The sequence below is a fragment of the Mustela erminea genome, chromosome 14 (assembly GCF_009829155.1).
Source record: "Mustela erminea isolate mMusErm1 chromosome 14, mMusErm1.Pri, whole genome shotgun sequence".
NCBI lineage: Eukaryota > Metazoa > Chordata > Mammalia > Carnivora > Mustelidae > Mustela > Mustela erminea.
Window position 1 is genome coordinate 86,459,070 of NC_045627.1, and position 19,168 is coordinate 86,478,237.

Consider the following 19,168-nt stretch of genomic DNA (forward strand, 5'->3'; position numbering starts at 1 on the left):
GTGGTCCCAGCAAGCCCCAAGGGCCCTGCTGCAGTGTGACTGCCTAGCCACTGACAGCGAGGAGGCGAACTTCTACCCATCCCTTCCTCACTGTCCATCCATTCGGTTTCCAACAGCCTGAACTCTGAGTGCCCTGAGCTCCAAAGTCCAGAGAAATGGGGTGGGGAGGGAATGAAGGCATCATGAGTCACCTGCTTCTGCTGGGGGCTGGAAGCCTCACACAGGACACGGATCACACACCCAGCATGAAATTCATGCCTGTTCAGGAGAAACTGTCATCCTGACTAACTAGAGTGTCTATTCTCAGGGAGAATAAGCTGGCCAAGTAGCTTTGCCTATGCAAACTGGTTCTCCAAGCTTTATAGGGGAGGTCTCCATGGCCAGACCTCCACATCGGCCATGTCCCTCAATATACACCCCCCCAACCCCTGCACTAAGCCACATACTCTGGTCCACTGACAAAGAGAAACCACCACGGAGGTATTCCAGTCCGTGTCAGACCCTGGGCTACATGCCTTACGTGGATTCCTCATCTCTGGGAATCCCCACCTAGATTCTGAACAGCATATATACTTCTCCCCATTTGATGGATGCAAAACCCAAGCCTTGTAGTGGTTTGGTGGATCTGAGCGACGCCCACGTTTTCTCCACACTGCCTTTTGTGGTCTTAACTCGCCATCCCTTGAAAACCTCTGTTTGGGTTATTCCACTGCCTGGAGTAAGACTCTAGTCACACCCGTCAGTGAGAATCCCAGCTCTCCCAGTGAGCTCTGTCGGGGCTCCCCATTCAGCCTGAGCTCCGTGGTACCTCACAGATCACATTGTACAAGGGATTCATGTACACTGACAGCCGTGCTGGGCTGTGAGCTCCTGGACGGCGTGGGCCACAGCCCATCCACTCAGTATCCCTCCCTCCACTACCCTGAGCCCTGCACATAGTAGGTGCTTAGCAAGGCCTCTGGATACGCCACCATGGCAGACCTGTTCCTCAGCCTCACTCCTTGCCCAGCCCTTTGGGAGCTCAGAGTTCCCGTGGGGAGGGCAGCACAGACTCCACCTGTGTCATGGAAGTGGCCTCGGCAGCTGTGCCAGGAAAGGAGTCTTCTTGGCCACCTGGTCTCCATGGCACCATCCCTTGGTCCCAGACACGCTAGGGCTGCACAGAGACCCTGGGAACAGCCTACTGGCCCAGCGTGGCTGCCTTGGGGGCATCAAGAGTCTCTTACCAGGGACTGACCGAGGACCGCCAGGATGCAGGGACCGACCAATGGCACCATGTCCACACCTGCAGGGACTTTCCTGGACGGTACGCCTGAGTATACAACATCCTGCTGGCGGGAGCTTTCTCGAGGTTGTCTGCTCTTCTCGTTTATATACCTCTGTAATTCTGAACTTTAAGGAATGTGCACATATTCCTTTTATGATCAGGAACAGACACCAAGTGAAAGGTTTCATATCCTTGAGCTCATGGCCATGTGATTGAGGGCAACCTCCTTCATCTTTGCAAAACTCAATATCCTCACACGAAGAGGGGATCATAGGGGCCGGGGCCCAGAGTGGGGCGGTGCGGGCAGAAGGCTCTGATGCCTATGAGGTGACCTGCCCAGTGTCACCCGTCACTTCTCAAGAAATGCTGGCCCTGCTATGATCACGGTTACTACGGATACCACGGGATCCTCATTCTAACCCAGCCGGAGTAGACATCATTTCTCCGTCACTCGCACTGTCAAACAGAGGCCCAGAAAGGTCGGGGGACCTGCCCAGAGTCACACAGCCATTATAGAGGGAGTTAAGCCTCCAGGCTCCAAGGTGAGGGCGAGATGAGGCCCACGTGGACTTGCCCAGAGGGGTGCCCCCTCCGTGGGGGTCCGGCCAGGGTGCAGAGGGCCTTACCTGCAAGGTCAAGGAGCCTGCAGGTGTTCGTGGACCCTTGGAACAGTCTTCGGACAGGCCGGGGGTCTCTGGTGGCTCAGGGGGCGTCGGCTCCGGGGGCACTGGTTTGGGGGGTGCTGGCTTGGGGGCCGCTGGCTCGGGTTCCTCAGTCTTCCTGCATTCCTTTATTTTTACAACCAAGTCACAGCACTGGTAGTCCCCTGGGAGAGAAGATTTAGAATTCCATTTACAGGGGCGGCAAGGTTTTCCCCTGGCTCCTCAGTACCATGAGACACAGAAGACAATTTGGAAAATAGAAACCCCCGTGGCTTATTAATGGGCCTCGTTAAGCCGATAAGATCCTGCTTCAATAGACCCCCCGCCCCTGGTCACGGGGAGGAATGTCGGTGGGCCGCTGGACTTCGCGACCGGCTACTTGCGCCACGGACGTATTCCCTCGGCTTCCAGGGTTCAAAATGCCTTTGTTCACAATGAAAAGAAGCTTTTCTGCTCCTGGCTTCCTATTACGTGCGCCCTGTACAATTATTACAGCTCAGTTGTTTGGGGCCACATATTAATTTATCTTACGTTTGCTGCACTGATGATGTAAGACCGAAGGACGGTGCAACGTTATTTATCTCTTCATTTGCCAGTGGCCACCCCTGCTTTGTGTGTATAATCGGAATGATCTCTCGCTCGCTCGCTCGCTCTCTCTCACTTTCTCTCTCAATGCTGGATCTGGCCACTTCCCAATGCCATTCTGACCTTCCCTTGTGGAAAAGGTCCGGGAGCGCATGGAATCAACAGCACTTTGGGCAGGGCGGCCTCTGGCGTGTGGAAGGATGGATTAATACAGATTCACTGACCCTTCCGTGAGCAGCTGCTCCGCCAGGAGCACACGGTCCCATCCATCTGGGCCGGCCCACTCTCCCTAGGTGAGCTCCCCTGCTTCCCTCCGCACCGTCACCCAACACAGCCTCCCCCACCCCCAGCCCTGAAACTCAACAGCATCTGACTCCTCACCCATATGTCCTCCTCTTGCCACAAAGCCCCTTTGATTCCTGGACCCAGGGTCCTCCGACCTACAGGTTGAGCCCCAATCGTTAGGAAGTGCCCCTCTTCCCAAAGCAGGCTCCATCCCGCCTGCCGTGTGTCCGCGCAGCAGAACACGCGTCACACACCCAGCAGCACTGGTTACACAAGAGGGTCATAACGGGATGTTTTGACACCGCAAGCCTGTGGCTCCTCTGAGGGCTGGACCGCGTCATAGTCACCGTGCGTCTCTCCACGGGGGCAGCCCAGGAGCCTGCCAGGAGTGGGCTCTGTCGGGAGTGGAGAGGGGCCCTCAGGAGGCCTGTGGGCCCGTGGGCTGCATCTCCGTGGTCCCCTGAATCTTATGCGAAGCCCCTGCTAGAGCACCCGCCATCCGTGCCTGGAGCCCCTCTGGCCTGAGCCAGCGGCCCTCGCTCTGACACGAGTCCACCCTGTCCCCTGAGACCCTCAGGTCCCGCCGGCAGCCCGGTGGTCCCGCAGCTTGTCCGCGGCGGTTCCGTTTCCAGCTATCGTCCTGCACTCGGGCCCAACAACATACGACGTAGAGGTTCCCAGGTCGACCTCTCTCCTTCCCGCAGGCATTTGCTCTTGCTCTTTCTGGAGGGTGTCCCTGTTGCTCCCCAATTCCTGCTTCCAGCCTACGCGGCCGGTCCAGATACCCGCCCCCAAGTCCCCTGCAGCCAGAGGTAACCACACACCTCGGACCATGCTGTCCCCCGTTCCTGCCGTGGACTTTCCTCTGCTCTACCTCAACCGCAGGGACGCCACGGTGCCTCGCATCCTTTCCCTCCTGCACTCCACCACCAGAGCCCCCAACGCAAGCGCGGTGTAGGCAAGCCCGTGTGCACCAGTGCTCACCTCAGTGCTCCCTTGTGTCTTCAAAGTCTCACCACTGCGGCCTCCCCTCCAGCCTGTGCTCCTGGGCAGGGTCTGGGCCCCCGGCCTTACCCTCTCCCTTCTGTCCCACCCCACGCCCCATCATCCAGGACAGAGTCTCCTTCAGAGCAAATCTAATTAGCGGTCTGCCCCTCAAGGGCTCGGCCTCACCTTTAGTCCAACCCTGAGCGGGTTTTAAGGATTTTCCAACTTGACCACATGACCTCAGACTCTCATTAAGCCCCCTCCATCCTCCTAGGACTTTGGCCCCCCTGGATCTCAAATCAATCGTACCCTATCAACTCTTCGCTTTGTGCATGGCTTTCCCTCAGTCTTCCATGCTCTCAGGTCTGATTTATAAGCTCCTAGTCAGCTTTCAAGTCCCTGCTCAGAATCATTTCCTCGAGGGCATTTCTGTCCGGCCCCTCCTTGGGACCCCTGTGGCCACCTGTGGCTTCCTAACAGCTTTCCACATACACAGGTATGACCCTGCTGTCTCCAGCATTGGCGGGCAGGGAGCACCAAGCTTGGTCACTGACACACAGTAGGTATGTATATAGTAGGTATTTAATAAATGCTTCTTTAATGTACTAACGGATGAAGAGCTAAAAATTGACTTGGCTCCCAAGTGAAATTAGTTTTATCAAATACCATAGCCATTTTAACCTTTGTATCCCAAAGATCTATAACCTGGTGTGTTTCTGTCCTCATCCGTAGCTGTTTGGGAAAGTCTTTTCAGTGACAGGAAATCTAAATTTTCTCCCTGAAAACTGGGCACCACAGATCTCTTTTCTATTCTACCTCTATAGTCTTTTATATATCGGTGCTCACTGCAATATTAGTAGGGGTCAGGGGCTTGGCCTTAGAGAAGGGATGGCTAGGTTGGAGTTTTTGGTTCCTTCCTCTGTGTGAGGCTCAGACTGGGACCTGCCTGGAGGACACTGTGGGGCCTGCAGTTCTCAGCCATGATCCTTGCTAGTCAGGCACAGAAGACCACGGGCAGCCTGACCTCAGAGCAGCCACACCAGCATCTCAAACCTTCCTCAGGTAGGCCTGGGAGCCTGCCATGTGGCTGGAAGTGGCCTTCCTTTTGGCCATGGTGGATACTGAGCTGGTGCACAGCAGAGCTAGGATCGCTGACCCACACAGGGGTATCTTCTCCCTGCCTGGGAGGGAGGACTCACCCACCCCGGAATGCTGCAGGTTCTGCTTGCTGATGACTCACGCGGTCCAGAAGGGACAGCTTTATGAGGTAAGCTTGTGGGAACCAGGCCTCAGGAAGACATCAGACCATTTTCCCTATGAATACCGAGGAGGAATCACCTCAACCCTACCGCCCTCGCTCCTTACCTGCGGGGATCTCTCTTTCTATCTGAACATCACTGTCTTCCTGTGGAGATGTGCATAAATCTTGTAAGGGGCAAAGAAATCCAGATAAAGGGATTCCGGACTTCAGGAAGCTTTGCTGTTGACTCTCTGAGGGCTCAGAGAAGTTGCTAGACTGACAGCTGTTGCTTGGAGAGCTATACCCATCGGGAAGGACCTCTTTAATCAGCTTCTGTTCCACTGGGGGAGCAGACAAAGTCCCACGTGCTTCTCCTTGTTGCTTCTCACTGCTTCCAGAAAATACTTTTGCTTCTACTAAAAATAAAACAAGAGTTGTGCTCAAAACATCTGACGAGTGTACCTCAAAGGTACTGACTTTGGCACACCTTGCTTGTCTAGAGATGGGACATGGGCTGTAGCACTCCTCCAGAAGGCCTGATCCATGGCAGGGGAGTGGGGGACAACGTTCATGGGCTTGGGCAGCATTCGTCACGTGATCACTCACTGCTCCCCCAGCTCACTGAGGAGCTCCACTGTATGCACCACTCTCATGCATCTGGTCTAAAGACTGTGCTCGCCAGTGCCCTTAGAAACTCAGATGACTTTCTCAACACTAGGCAAGAGAGTGGGTGGGTCAGACACCAACTATGGGGCCAGAGTGCCTGGGTTCAAATTCTACCTCTACCTCTACCACTTCTAAGTTATCTGGTCCCATCTATAAAACTGAGGTAATCACATTAAATATTACTTATTTATTATTATGTCTATTTTCATAAGATGTTCATATAAGTAGCAACACATTTATATAATTTATGTAATTTTCACAGAATAACATTATATCAATTAAAATTGAGGCAATATGAAACAATGATCTGTGTAAGGTGTTTAGCACAGCACCTGATACACAGTAAGCTCTTAATGAATGTTACCCATCATTATTAATGCAGAAACACTGACAGAGGGTCTGTACTACGGCAAGCACAGAGGTAGGAGGTAAGTTACGAGGTCACGGTGCAGATTTCTCATAAAGCAGTGGATCGAAAATGTATACAACATGTTGCTTGTTGCCCCACTGTCCTACCAAGAGTCTAGAAAGCACCTGCTGCCCATCCATGGGAGACTACGAGATCCTAGGGCTCCCACGCTCCGCAGCAAAAGAACAGAATAGGGCAAATGCTCTTGGGCAGATGTGGAGAACTCTCGGAGATGTATTATCAGATGAACGAAGCAAAATTCAGGACCGTGTATCAGGTCTGCTTCCACTGCTAAGTGCTGATATACTCAGGACATCCCCGGAAGGATCCAGAAGGTGCTGGACACCTCAGGACCTCGAGGGCAGTGCAGGACTAGGCGCTGGGATGGAGGGAGAGACTTCCTTCTCACTGTTTGCCTCTTTTATACTCTTGGGTTTTTTTTGGGGGGGTGGATACTCTATAAATGTTTAAAGGTTATTCACTTTAAATAAGTTAGTGATTCTTCACCAGGCATCATCTCCTATGTTAATAGCCGCTGAGGTAGGGCCCCACGTGGGGGAGAGAGTCCCTGCTGCCAGGAGCTTGTGTCCCCAACCTCCTTGGGTATTGGGGAGAAAAAAACTCCTAAGGACCGCTGCAATAAATAAGGACACTTAGAAGATACTTGCAATATATTCTCAGATGTCCTGTGCAACAAGGGAATGAGCCTACGGGCCCCTGGCATTGTTCAGAACGGGGACTTGTTTTAAAATACCTCAGCTGTCTGCACTGCTCCAGCCCCTCTGTCCCTGAGCCCTGGTGTCCCCAACAATGAGAACAGGTTGAGAGTGGCGATACGGTGCAGGGCAGTGGGAAGAACAGAGGACACAGAGGACCCTCTCAAGTGTGTTCCCTGGCTCGGGGATCTGGGGCAAGGGAATCCACAGGGGGTAAAGCTGGCTTTCCATGTTCTTATAAACAAACAGACAAAATGAAGGAAAGCACCTAGTGGGTCCCAGCACATTGGGGGTACTACGAAAATGGCAGTTATTTTTGGTCCTGTCATTTGGAGAGGACATATGGTCTCCTCCGGTAAAGGTTGGGCTTTGCTCATTTGTACAGAAAATATCTTTCTAAACCTTTATTTCAGAAACTGCCAATTCTGTTTAAGGATGAAATGCCATAAGCAAAAAGTCTCAAAATAGTTATTCCTTTCTATGTTGCTTCGATTTATGAGAAGCTCTCTTTAAAGGATCAGAAATGAAATCAGTGAAGAGTGGGGCAGTCCCAGTCTGCTCCTCCCACACTGGTGTCGGGCTCTTTAAGGGAGACACACCTACGGCCCTACCTATCAGGTACCCATCAATTTGGTTTCATAGAAACTCTTAGGTGACGCTTTCGGTGAAGGTCAGATGGGTCCCCTCATGTCGTGGAAGAGTTAAAACGACTCCCAGAAGGTAGAACGTGGTTGGTGTGCTCCAGAAGAGAAAGATACTCGGTCCAAGAAGGACTCCCTGACAAGTTATTGATCAGATCTCCTTTTGTGGATTCTGAAAAGTACAACCATCAGCCACGAAATTATCCTCAGGTGGGCCTCGCAAAGCAAAAATGTGCCCATCATTTCCCCCATTAGGCCCTGCTTGTGGGTTGGACTGAAAGTTCTCCATTTGTGCTCCCAATTTGAAACTCAATCATCCCAGTGATGGCCCATTGCACTGCCGGCTCTGCCCGTCTTGAGCACCTTAAGAGAAGCGTGAGTAAATCAGCCGCCTCTGACAGGCATTTCTTTCTTGGACTCAAACTCAAAGCTTCCTTCCCAAGCCTGAATTTGGAAGAGCTGTAGCACCGCAGGTTTCCTTGAAATAGTAAGGTTCCCTCTGTTGCTTCTTCTCAAATGCATTACCCTGGGGGATCCTGGGCATCTCAGTCAGTGAAGCATCTGCCTGTGGCTCAGGTCATGATCCCAGGGTCCTGAGATCGAGCCCCACATCTGGCTCCCTGTGCAGAGGGATCTGCTACTCTCTCTCTCTCTCCCTCCGCCCCTCCCCCTGGCTTGTGCACACGCACTCTTTCTCTCAAATAAATAAATAAAATCTTACATAAAATAAAATGTATTACCCTATGGGTTGGTCTTCTATAGCTCTAGTACTGAGCCAACTCACCTATCCAAAACTGTGCCATGCTCCGGGAGGTGAACAGAAAGCAATCAGAGATCCTGCCCAATGAGTATCTTGTATATAATTTTCCCACCTACGTCAGTATCCATAAACAACAGATTTCCAAGACCAAGAGCAAGCTCAAAGCTAGTTGTTTTCAGGTGAGGATGTCATTGCACCTGTTACTCAAAAGCTTCCGGGAGGAGGGCGATCAGTCAGCAGGCGGGCTCGGCCACAGCTTCCCTGAGAGCTGATGGGGCGTGACTCTGGGAAAGACAGAGGTAAGCCACAGATGAGTCTGGAACACAAGGGGCTGACCACAGTCTGGGGAGCAGGCCGGGCTGGCCAGCAGGAAGAGAGCCAAGGGAGTGGGCTGCTCTGGACTTTGTGTTCCCGCCCTCACCGTGTTTGACAGCGGGACACATCTCTGCGGTGAGATGTGGCCTCTGCTGACCCAAGCACAGGGCAGGGAAGGGAGTGAAAACCTCCGGGACACACACAGCATCTCAGCCAACCAAGATCCATGGACCTGGACCAAGCGAGGCTGCCACTAGGTCCTTAACACAAAATGAGGACAAGGCACCCCTTCCCCAAGACAATTTACTTCCATTGGCCGGAAAATATAATGAACCAACCTGATAGAAAAAGATACTTCACTGATTCTTTCCAAATATCAAGGCAATGCATAATCTTTTATGTTCTTTTTTTTTCTTTGAGAGAGAGAGAGAGAATATCAAGTAGGGGTGGGGGGAGAAGGGGAGAGGCAGACAGAGAGAGAATCTTAAGCAGGCTCCACACTCAGCACAGAGCCTGACACGGGCTTCACCCCGGGACCCAGAGATCATGACCTGAGCAGGAATCAAGAGACAGACACTTAACCAACCGAGCCACCCAGGTGCCCCTCTAATCTTGTATGTTCTTAGTGGGCCATTATCCCCCTCTGGCCTCCAGTCCTGCCTGTGACAACCCGGCTCAAACAGAAGCTAGGAAATGCACAATGGTTGCTAAGAAGGACCGGCCCAGCAGCGGGAGTCCGTCAGTGAATCGCCAAGGGAGAGCAGGGTGGGGGGAGGGGGTGGGGAACAAAAGCAAAACAGGGAAACCCACGCATGAGCCAGAGAGGATGGTCATCTGGGGGTGCTGAAGAGCCCAAGGTGGGCGAGTCACAGGCAGAATACATTTTAGAGTCATTTATCCCCAGATTAGCTTAGATTTTGTTCTAGGTGTTTCGGCGTTGAAGATGAAACTCAGCTCCTAGCAAGGTCCTGAGGGTGGGGGCTACCTCTGTGCACCTTCCTGCCTTCTTAAAACAGACCGAACCCAGTCAATGAGCCAGAGAGACATTTCTGAACGAAGCCGGCTTCCCGGAATCCAAGGCATGCATTTATTTCCTCCACATTTCAGTGGTTCTGCTGGGGATCTCCCCCCTTGAAAGCTGGACCATCTTACAAATGACCGGGTCTTAGAGTAACTGAATGTTTCTGGGTCATTGATATAAATACAAGTCTCTAAACTACAGGGCGAGCCTGAGGAGCTCCTAGAGGGTGATGCTATTTGCCCTGCAGTCCCGACTGCCCTCTCCCGTCACCACCTTAGTAAAGCTCTCACGTCTGCATTTTCTGTACAGTTTACCTAACCCTTCCAGCAAATCCCGGGAGCCCCGCATCTCACTGGAAACCAAAGAAGTGAGCTTGACGGGACTGTGTCAGTCAGTCAGAAAGACACTCTCGGCGGCATCCTGGGGTCAACGGCAGATTCTCCTCGCTTCCGGCAGGACTTCGCTGTCCCCAGTTTTGGCACAGGGAGCCAGGAGGCTGCCGCCGAGGGGGAAGACGGGGCCTTCTCTGCACAAGGCATGCTAATTTCTGGACACGGAGGCTGATGCAGGGAGAGAAGATGCAGGACCACAGATGCTCAGTGGCACCGAACTTCTTCAGCAAGGGCTCTGCTCCGATCAGAGAGAGAGAGAACCTCCAACCACCTCCAAGTACCATATGCAGAAGGCGAAATCAAAGAACGTCAATTGGCGGCCCACCGAGGAACCACTGAGAGAGAGAAAAAAGAAGAGTGTTTTGCAATGAGCAAGGTCGGTGGAGGTTTTGTCCTTTTTACGTGTCAAGGCTTGATCTCTGGGCCGCCAGTGAAAGCTCATGTGGAAATGGGTCTCCATGTGGGACCCCGCATCCCACCCAATCCAGACTTCTGTTTAAAATCAGTCCATAATTGTTTCAGCATATTTCTGCTCGGTTTCTATGAGGAGCTGTGGCGCCTAGGAAGGGAGTCTGAAGAGGAGAGGGGGCAGCAGCAAATGGGATAAACAGCTCCGGGCAGAGGGGATGGGGGCAGCCAGCCCCAGAACCAAGCCACACAGCAGGCGCTGAGCTCGAGCTGCCGCCCTGAGGAAGAGAAAAGGGAAGAAATGATCGACCCCAGGGGAACAGGCAGGCAACCCAGGAATCAGAGGGTAAAGATGAAAGGGCGCCCCAAGGCAGCTGGGCCAGAGGAAACACGTGGAGAGCGAGCCCTTTCCGGAAATGAGACTTCCTGCCCGTGCCAGCCCTTCCTAGACAGTAAACAGGTCTCTTCTGGTATAGGCATCAGACACCAGAGCCCCATTTCTCCCCTAAAAATCTGCAAAAAGAGCCTTCCCTTTCTGGAACGTCGGCACACGGCGGGGAGGGGAGAGTGGTTATGTTGTTAAGATGTCTAGATGATGTCGGGACGCGAATACACCCGTGCAGGGATCCGACGAGCTCTGTATTCAGAGAGCAAGGGGGAAATGCGGTCTCTCCGTTGCTATTGTTCTAGAGTCAAGTTGCAAAATACCACGTGGGAAGCAATGCACACAAGTCTCCCTTACGGTGGAGGCTCATATATGCAATTCCTGCGAAGAGAAATGAGTAATAGCCGTCCTCTCCCAGAGACCGTCGAGAAAGGACACTGGATAAATGGAGCTTTTTTTCCAACTATGTCATAGTCCTAGAGGTCTTAAGGCTGATGAACAAAGGTCTTAGAACATACAAAAAATATTTGGAAGGCAGAACTAAAACGCACGTGCACGGCCGTGCACGCATCACACGTATGCCCGTCCGTTTTCCGTAACGCGATTACCGTGAACGCATTGCAAGTGGTGGTCGAGAGACACAAGTCCAGGGACAGATCAGATCCTTCTATCTTACCCTCGGGAAAGACAGTCCCAGGTTACTGCACTGTCCGTAATCTTTGATCCCAAAATGTGACTTCTCTTCCTGAAGTACAGGAGAAGCACATTTTAAGCCTCTTCTTAAAACCTGATGCTAGGGGTGCCTGGGAGGCACAGTGGGTTGAACGTTGGACTCTTGGTTTTAGTGTTAGATGAGCCCTGCGCCAGGCTCTGTGTGGAGGCTGCATGGGATTCTCTCTCCCTCTGCCCCTCACACTTGTGCTCTCTTTTTCTATAATAATGAACACATAAATCTTAAAAAAACAAAAACAAAAACAAAAAAACAACTTGATGCCAACATTCCCCAAAGCAAGCATTCAGGAAGATAATTTTCTCATTAAGGTGCACTTTCTTTAAAAAAAAAAAACTCTCTTCAAATTACAAAGGCAATAAATAATTAAATTTGAAATACAGGAAAGCATATACAAAATTAAAATCATTGACAAGCTGTCACTCAAAAATGCTCCCAGTGATTTTCTCTGGGAAGAAGGGCCCATTTCCTGCGGACTAATCCACTTTTCCCTTTATTTCTTTCACTTCCATTACGGATATCACTTATGACAAGACAGGATCCCCCACTTCCACCAGTGATGCATCAAAGCCGGGTTCCTTAACATGCTGTTGTTGGGAGAGCGTTATGTCTGGTGATGGCCACTCTTCCCATTTTGCTTGATGATTCTGGCAGACTTTCATCTCACCTCCTCCTCTTGGTTTTCCTCGCTGCTCCGACAATGACCAAGCAGGTAATACCGCACATTAAAAATTGATTAAAAAAAAAATCCAGCCCATCGGCCAGGTGTTAAAGGGAACGAGAGAGGAGAATCTTAGTCAAGGTTCCTGCAGAGTGAAACGCCTGCTGGGTATGTCTGTGCATGTTTGCGTGTGCGTGTTAGTGTGTGCATGTGTGTGTAGGTCCACATGGGCACACGTGTGTGTGTGTATGTGCGCGTGTGTGTGAGACACACGGCCCGGGGCTTCTAGGTTTTACCCCATTACCTTCATCTGAGGTTTTAGTACTCCAGAAAGTGAGAAAGCAAAGTTTGCTTTTGGTCTCTCCTGCCTCTCAAAGAAAATGCCTGACCTCTTGATCTTCAACAACACTTTACTGAGCACCGACTATGTGCCAGGCACTGTCATAGGGCACTTGGGATACAAGAGTGAAAACAACAGAATTCCTGCCCTCGTGCCAAGGACCATCCATGTCAGCCCCCCTCCTACAACCTAATGACCGTCACCCCTACGTCTCTAGCCAGTGACATCACTCTTGCTCCTTCAGCCAGTGAAGTCACCTCCATGCCTATAACCAGCAACATCACCCCCACTAGAGCCTACCACGCCTATAGCCAGTGACCACTGCTGCAACTATTGACTATCACCTCCCCTCCCATTCCTATAACCAATGACATCACTTCCACTGTGCCCTCTACCCTAGCAACCAATGAATGAGATCACCTCCACTACAACATCCTCCTACAATCATGACCATCACCTCCACTGCCATGCCCCTCCTAGTGCCAATGACCATCACCTCCACTCCCACAATCAATGACATCACCCCCACTCGAGCTCCCACTCCCACAACCACATTCCATACCTGGAATGTATCTGCACCCAGAGCTGCTGTTCTTCGGAATTGGTAAATGGAAACCTGCCGCTCTCTGACGCGATCTGCTAACTCCCCCAGCTCACAGAATGCTACTTCCTCCAGGCTGTTCATTCTTCATCACTGACACCTCAAGTCCCCACCACCCCCATGGCAGGCATGGCTGGCTCCCTACCCAATCTCCGTTTTTGTCTTTTTTCTTAGAAGATCCTCGTTTTGTTCAAGATGGCCATGAGCCCAGCTAAAACAAAGATTTTGGTCTCCTAGGCTATTGATCTGGCCAGTGACCTAATAGCAGAATTCCTTTGGGAGAACTTCTATAAGGTCTCAGGAAGGACTGTTCAGCTGGTATTTACTGGGGACGGGGGTGTGAGGGCTGGGGTCCCAGCAACCATCCTATGAGCTTAATAAGGGGTCAGATCTGAAGGAAAGTAGAGCAGGAAACCAGAGGCCTGGAGTCCCGATGACACTGTCAGCCGGCCGTGTCTTCCCCAGACTGCCCATCTCTGGACTTCTTTTAAAACAAAAATAAACTCTTACATTTTCCAGCCACAGCTTTATGGATATCTAGTTACTCAAAGCTACGCAAAAGTCCTAAAGGATACAATGCCCATCTATCATGACTTGAATCTTGAGTGGCTGGGTTCATGGTAGCCCGTCTCTGAATCACATGGAAGTTTTGTTAAAACCCAGAATCTGGGGCACAGGTCCAGGATTTCCCACTAAGTCCAGATTGGGGCCCAGATGTGCATTTTTTAGTTCCCATCATATGGAGCCTGCTGTTCCAGGAACCACACTTTGAGAGCAACTAGATTAAACAAAAAGCAAAGACAACGTTTTACAGCTCAGCACCTTACCACTAATAATGTGGTCAATGAACGCCATCACCTGGCGTTCTATAGACATGGAGCCTCAGACCCTGCCTCTGACCTACTGACTCAGAATCTGCCTTTGAACCAATCCCCAGGCACGTCCAGCACAAGTTCCATGACCAGACTCAGCCTATCACTGTCCTCAGGACCTTGACACATGCTGTGTGACTGCTGAGGCAGACAGTCTGCACTGGCCCATCAGGGCTTCTACTCACAAGCCCTCCAATCACTCAGATTTTCATCAGCCAAAGTGTGATGTCAGAGTGGGGGACAAGCAGTCCAGCCATGTGCCCATAAGAACAAGAACATGAAACAACATCTTAAAGATGAAACCACAGTCAGCCTCCTGGTTTCCCAGATTTTCCAAGCCCCCCCCCCCCTGCCCAACTATTCTCAGAGTAGGGACCAAGGAAATTTTAATAAGCATAAGTACAAATGTACTAGAACAAAGATACAAACCGTCTTAAGTATTCCCCCAGAAAATTACAAATAAGAAAGCAAAGAGTATATCTTAGAGAAAAAGAAATTCAGCAAAAATAACAAAATACAAATAATTATAAAATTATGATGAAGATGGACTCAAATATCAGTCCTATTAATAAATGAAAATGGGTTTAATTTGTTTATTAAAAGAAGAAGACTTTCAACACAAAGACCAGCAAAATGGGAACCTTGGCAATATCCAGCGGAACCACATATGAACCTGCCTTTCAGCCGAGAACTTCCCCACTAGGAAACCACTCTAGTGAGCTCATGAGACAGTCTGGCCAGACCTTGCTGCTAACACTGGCCCATTTGCCCCTGTCAGACAGAGGAGAGAAACCAAGCCCAGGGCAAGAGGGACAGATCTCAGGCCTGGAGGGAGTAAGAGCCCTGCTGTAGAATGCACAGACATCACTTGGATTCGTGTTTGGGCAGACCACAGGTCTAACACCCCCCCGCAAAGAGACAGGTTTTTTAAAAAATATTTTATTTATTTATTTGATGAGAGAGATAATGAGAAACAGCATAAAGCAGAGGGAGCAGCAGAGGGAGAGGGAGAAGCAGGCTCTCCGCTGAGCAGGGAGCCCGACTTGGGGCTGAATCCCAGGACCCTGGGATCACGATCTGCGCCAAAGGCAGACGCTTAACCACCCGAGTCACCCAGGCGCCCCGTAAACAGCCAGTCCTGATGCCAGTGCTGAACTGAGCACCTGTTCTGAGAAGTCCAACCAAACAGTGCACGGACCCGATGTGTGGGAGCTGGCTGACAGAGTCCAGCAGGGTCTTCCAGCTAGTGAATGTGGCCAAAGTGATGTAGAAAAAAAAAAAAAAATCTGAAATCCAAAGGCAGCAAAACACGAAGCACCTCTAAAGACACGAACGCTTCCAGGCAGTCCAAGGGGGCGTGGGGGGACGTCAGCTAATCCAGCGGGCGAAGGCTCCTCCGACTAGATTAGGGCTTAATCCCTTTCAAGAGCTCTGGTGTTAGCGCCTGGGCAGTCCACACACGGGCAGGTCTTGACAGTCCTCTATTCTATTTATTCATTTATTAAAGATTTATTTGTTTGAGAGAGAGGTGGGGGGAGCACCTGCAGTAGAGGGAGAGAAGGAACCCAAGCAGACTCCCCGCTGACCGCGGAGCCCGATGTGGGGCCAGACGCCAGGACCTGAGCGGAAACCAAGTGTCAGACACTTAACTCACGGCGCCACCCAGGCGCCCCGACGTTCCTACGTTTTAGAGCACCCCTCAACAGTGTCTGCACTTGCAGGCTAAGCGTTGGCACCACAGGGGACAAACAGAACCCCGCGGGGCGATGCTTGCCTCCGGCACCAGCACGATAGCCACGGCAGCTTGCACTGCTCTTTTCCAGCCATAGTTTAAACATATGCCAGCCACACCATCCCTGCTTTACAAAAAAGGAGTTAAAAATAGTTGCCTGAACCTGCTTAGGACTCATTTAACACAATTATGATGAAGCCGGGAATCATCGGGTCCCGAAAGCAGCAAATCTTTAACCTTCACTCTGCGGTCGTTGGACTCGAGCCAGAAAGGGATTGACTCGGTGCCGAGTTGTGAAGGAAATAAGCGAGTTAAAGAGCCAGTGCGAAGTGGTGAACGTACACACTGAAAGCCTGGGCCGAAGGTCTGGGGTATGAGGTTGGAGGTCCTGTAATAGGGCCGAGGGCTCTGCCTGCAGGATCCCCCTTTTCCCAAGACGCTTTCCAGTTCTCCCAGGCAACGGCCACGGGCACTCCCTGGACCCCGGCGGTCAGGAATCCCTGCTTTGCTGCCTCAGTGGGGTTGGGGCCAGGAAGGAGACGGGCTGGCCTGATACACAATACCTCCGCTTCCTGCCTTGCCCAGTCGGTCCCGTTTCTCCCTCCAACCCCAGTCAGACACTCGTCTCCAGGACAAGATCTGGAAACATCATTTGGGGAAGATATAAATCCCTCCCAGGTTCCATGTCAGGAAGGGAAGTGAATCCCAGAGCTGGAGGATTCCCGTGGAAAAGGCTCCGGGTTCTACTTCCCAGTGCTCTGGGGACCGCCAGAGGCACTTCCTTGCCTGGCTGACATCATTTTTCTGGTTTTCTCAGACTTTGCACAAACCTCAGTCATGTCAAGCCAAACTCAGCGGAAACACATGGTCCTGTGTGTGTCTTCTTCTAAGAACGCTGTGCCCTTTGAAGAACTATTTTTGAAAATCAGAATTGGAGAGGCTCCCCAGGGCCTCTGAAGAGAAGCACACGCCACCCGAAAATAGTAACGAAGAATAAATCAAGCAACACAAAGAGCCTGAATCCGGGCCGGGCGGACCGCAGTCAACACGTGGACAGACCGCGATGCCGGCTGGCTTTCTCTGCCTTCAGCTCAGCTCGTAGGTACCAGGCGTCTCCACGTCCCGTCCTTTCCTCCCGTTCCCTCCTGAGTAACCATCATCGCCCAATGAAATAAACAGGTGGTGTCACACCAGACAAACGCTCTGTTTTCCCATTACTCCCATTTAATGTGGATTTCCCGAGTTATTTATTTCTCGTCTCTGGGAGTAATTCATAAGAAACAAAACATATTTAGTTTATGGGCTTGCCCCGGGAGATCACTTAGGTACAGAAAAATGGAAATACGCTTAACTGGTCTTTAAAAGCCACAGGGAGGATTTGTAGCTAGTGAGCATCTTCCTTATGCCCACAGAGGGGGCGGATATATGTGTGTGTGTGAAAATAAACTTATCATTGTCTTATTAAAAATCATCATTTTAGAGCAAAGTGGGAAAGGCAAAATTGGTACAAATGACTAGACTTTTCTGAGCTGATGTCTAATATACAAGCCCGGGGGAAGGAGAGAGAGACCCTATGCACTTTCACTCTTTCTAGCTGTCTCGTGTTGGCCAGCAAAGTAAGTAACTTCCTTCTGACCATTTCAAGTCTTCAGCTAAAGCAGCTGAGCATTGTTCTACATAAACTTGCAACACTGGCAGTGAATCATACTGAATTAGTGTTAGGACTCATGTCTTCTTTCCCCACACTAGTGCCTCCCCCTCTTTTTTTGGTCAGGATATTCAACTCATTCTTGATTTCAAAAGAGTAAGGGAAAAAAAAAAAAAGACGTTTGATTGGTTTTCATTTGGGCTTTTAAACTTCTCATCGGGCTTTCCAAAGCTTCTCTTAGGAAGAGAAACTGCCTTTCCCACAGTTCTATGCAGTTCCTACAAACTCTCAGCCATCTTAGTTTCTCATCTTGATGGCTTTCCAAGAAGTCTTTAAGGTTAAGCTGTAGAGTAACTACAGGACCCTTTACAATGTGGGCTTTCAAGCAGGGGCCTATGGGGTGCCCTGGGACTTCATTTAAGAAATTCGTTTTTTCAGTGGTCATGGTCAACATCTTGTGAGCATTTGGGGAAGCAGGGTGAGGGGTGCTTGGAAACTCTTTGTATTCTATCCACACCATTCCTAAAAGTCTAGAATTAGTTTAAACTTGAATGTTTTTAAAAACGGTCATTTGTGGGAACTTGAAAAACCTTCCTCCCAGGGTTGCCGCCTTCAGAGAGTTGAAAGTCACTTCTCAGTAACTCTGCAATGTGCCTCTCAATGTCTGTATTTGTTGATGTCCCAGAAGGGGCATAAGCATGTTTGTAAAATCCTGCTCTGTGTTTATTAAAACATCCGATGCATCTCAGCTCAGTTTCCAGTTTCCGGCAATCTGCTGGTGAGTGGAGATGGGTTCATGAGCTGCTGAGAATCCCACCAAGGTCAGCTCTGTTAACAAGGTAGCTGCATGGTCCCACAGGGCATGGCCTAAGTTCTCCCAGGCTGGCCAAGTTTGCAAGGCGGTATCGTTTCAGAGAGATGGCAGGCCTTTGGAATACCAATGACAGGAAGGATTTGGAATGCACCCCAGAGACCTGTGATCTGCTCCAGCCTGGGTCTGCCTCCCATGAACTGTGTGACTCCACAGATGACCCAGCCCATCTGGCCTTAAGTCACTCATCTCTACAGTGAGCACCATTCTGCTTTGTGAGGGTGAGACAGGGAAATGTGCGTATTCAAGGAGAATTACGCAGAAAACAGTGCAAGGGGAGCCTTTGTTGGTTACCTGGCCCTAAGGTGGCCCACATCTAAGGCACAAACTTTAAAGGGATATGCATGGACTTTGCCCTTTATTTCAAATCCAAGGGGGGAAATATACACCCAAGGGCACAGAGAGAGGCAGGAAGACAGCTCAATCTTTGACCCATGTCCCACCCCCATGCCCAGACTGCTATTTCCTGCCTATTGTGCCAAACTCACTAGAAGGCCAGGGAACGTCAATATGGGTTATGCTTTGTGGTCCCTTTATACGGCAGGATAACCAATGAGCTTTTGGTGGGGCACACTGAGCCACCTTCTTGTGTGTGCAGGGCTCTTGGGGATGGACTCTGCTCTCCAGACCCACTGGCCTTGGTCTGTCCCTTGAACGTGCCACCTCTCCTCCTTATGCCATGTCCGGAGCTCTTCTGCTGGGGAGCAGGTCAGAGAAGATGCTGTGCAGGCACCACCTGCAGGGGCTGGAGAAGATCTGAGACCCTCTGGGGATCTTCAGATGAGAAGCAGGTAGAAGGGTCATGACCAGCCCGTGACCCTTCTATACCCTTCCCTTTCCCTGGTGCCCTGACCACTCAACCAGACTGAGCTGGATACAAACATCGGTACTGGGGTGGAGAAAGGGGAGAGGAACTTGCAGTGAGATCTGTGCCCAGACCTCTACCTGACCCGGGCCCTGAGGGGCAACAACAG

At 50.9% G+C, this 19,168-nt stretch overlaps 1 protein-coding gene across 6 annotated transcripts in view; it reads right to left on the minus strand.

Annotated features, from left to right (window-relative positions):
• C14H10orf90 (chromosome 14 C10orf90 homolog) overlaps positions 1-19,168 on the minus strand; it is a 202,075-nt gene that overhangs the window by 16,916 nt on the left and 165,991 nt on the right. For 4 of the 6 annotated variants that reach the window (XM_032313521.1, XM_032313519.1, XM_032313520.1 and 1 more), the window contains 2 exons: positions 5,152-5,442; positions 1,894-2,093 (listed from right to left, as the gene is read on the minus strand). In XM_032313521.1, the coding sequence (XP_032169412.1) occupies positions 1,894-2,093; positions 5,152-5,442 (491 nt within the window). The remainder of the gene's footprint in view (positions 1-1,893; positions 2,094-5,151; positions 5,443-19,168) is intronic. The other 2 variants (XM_032313518.1, XM_032313522.1) reach the window with 2 other exon arrangements.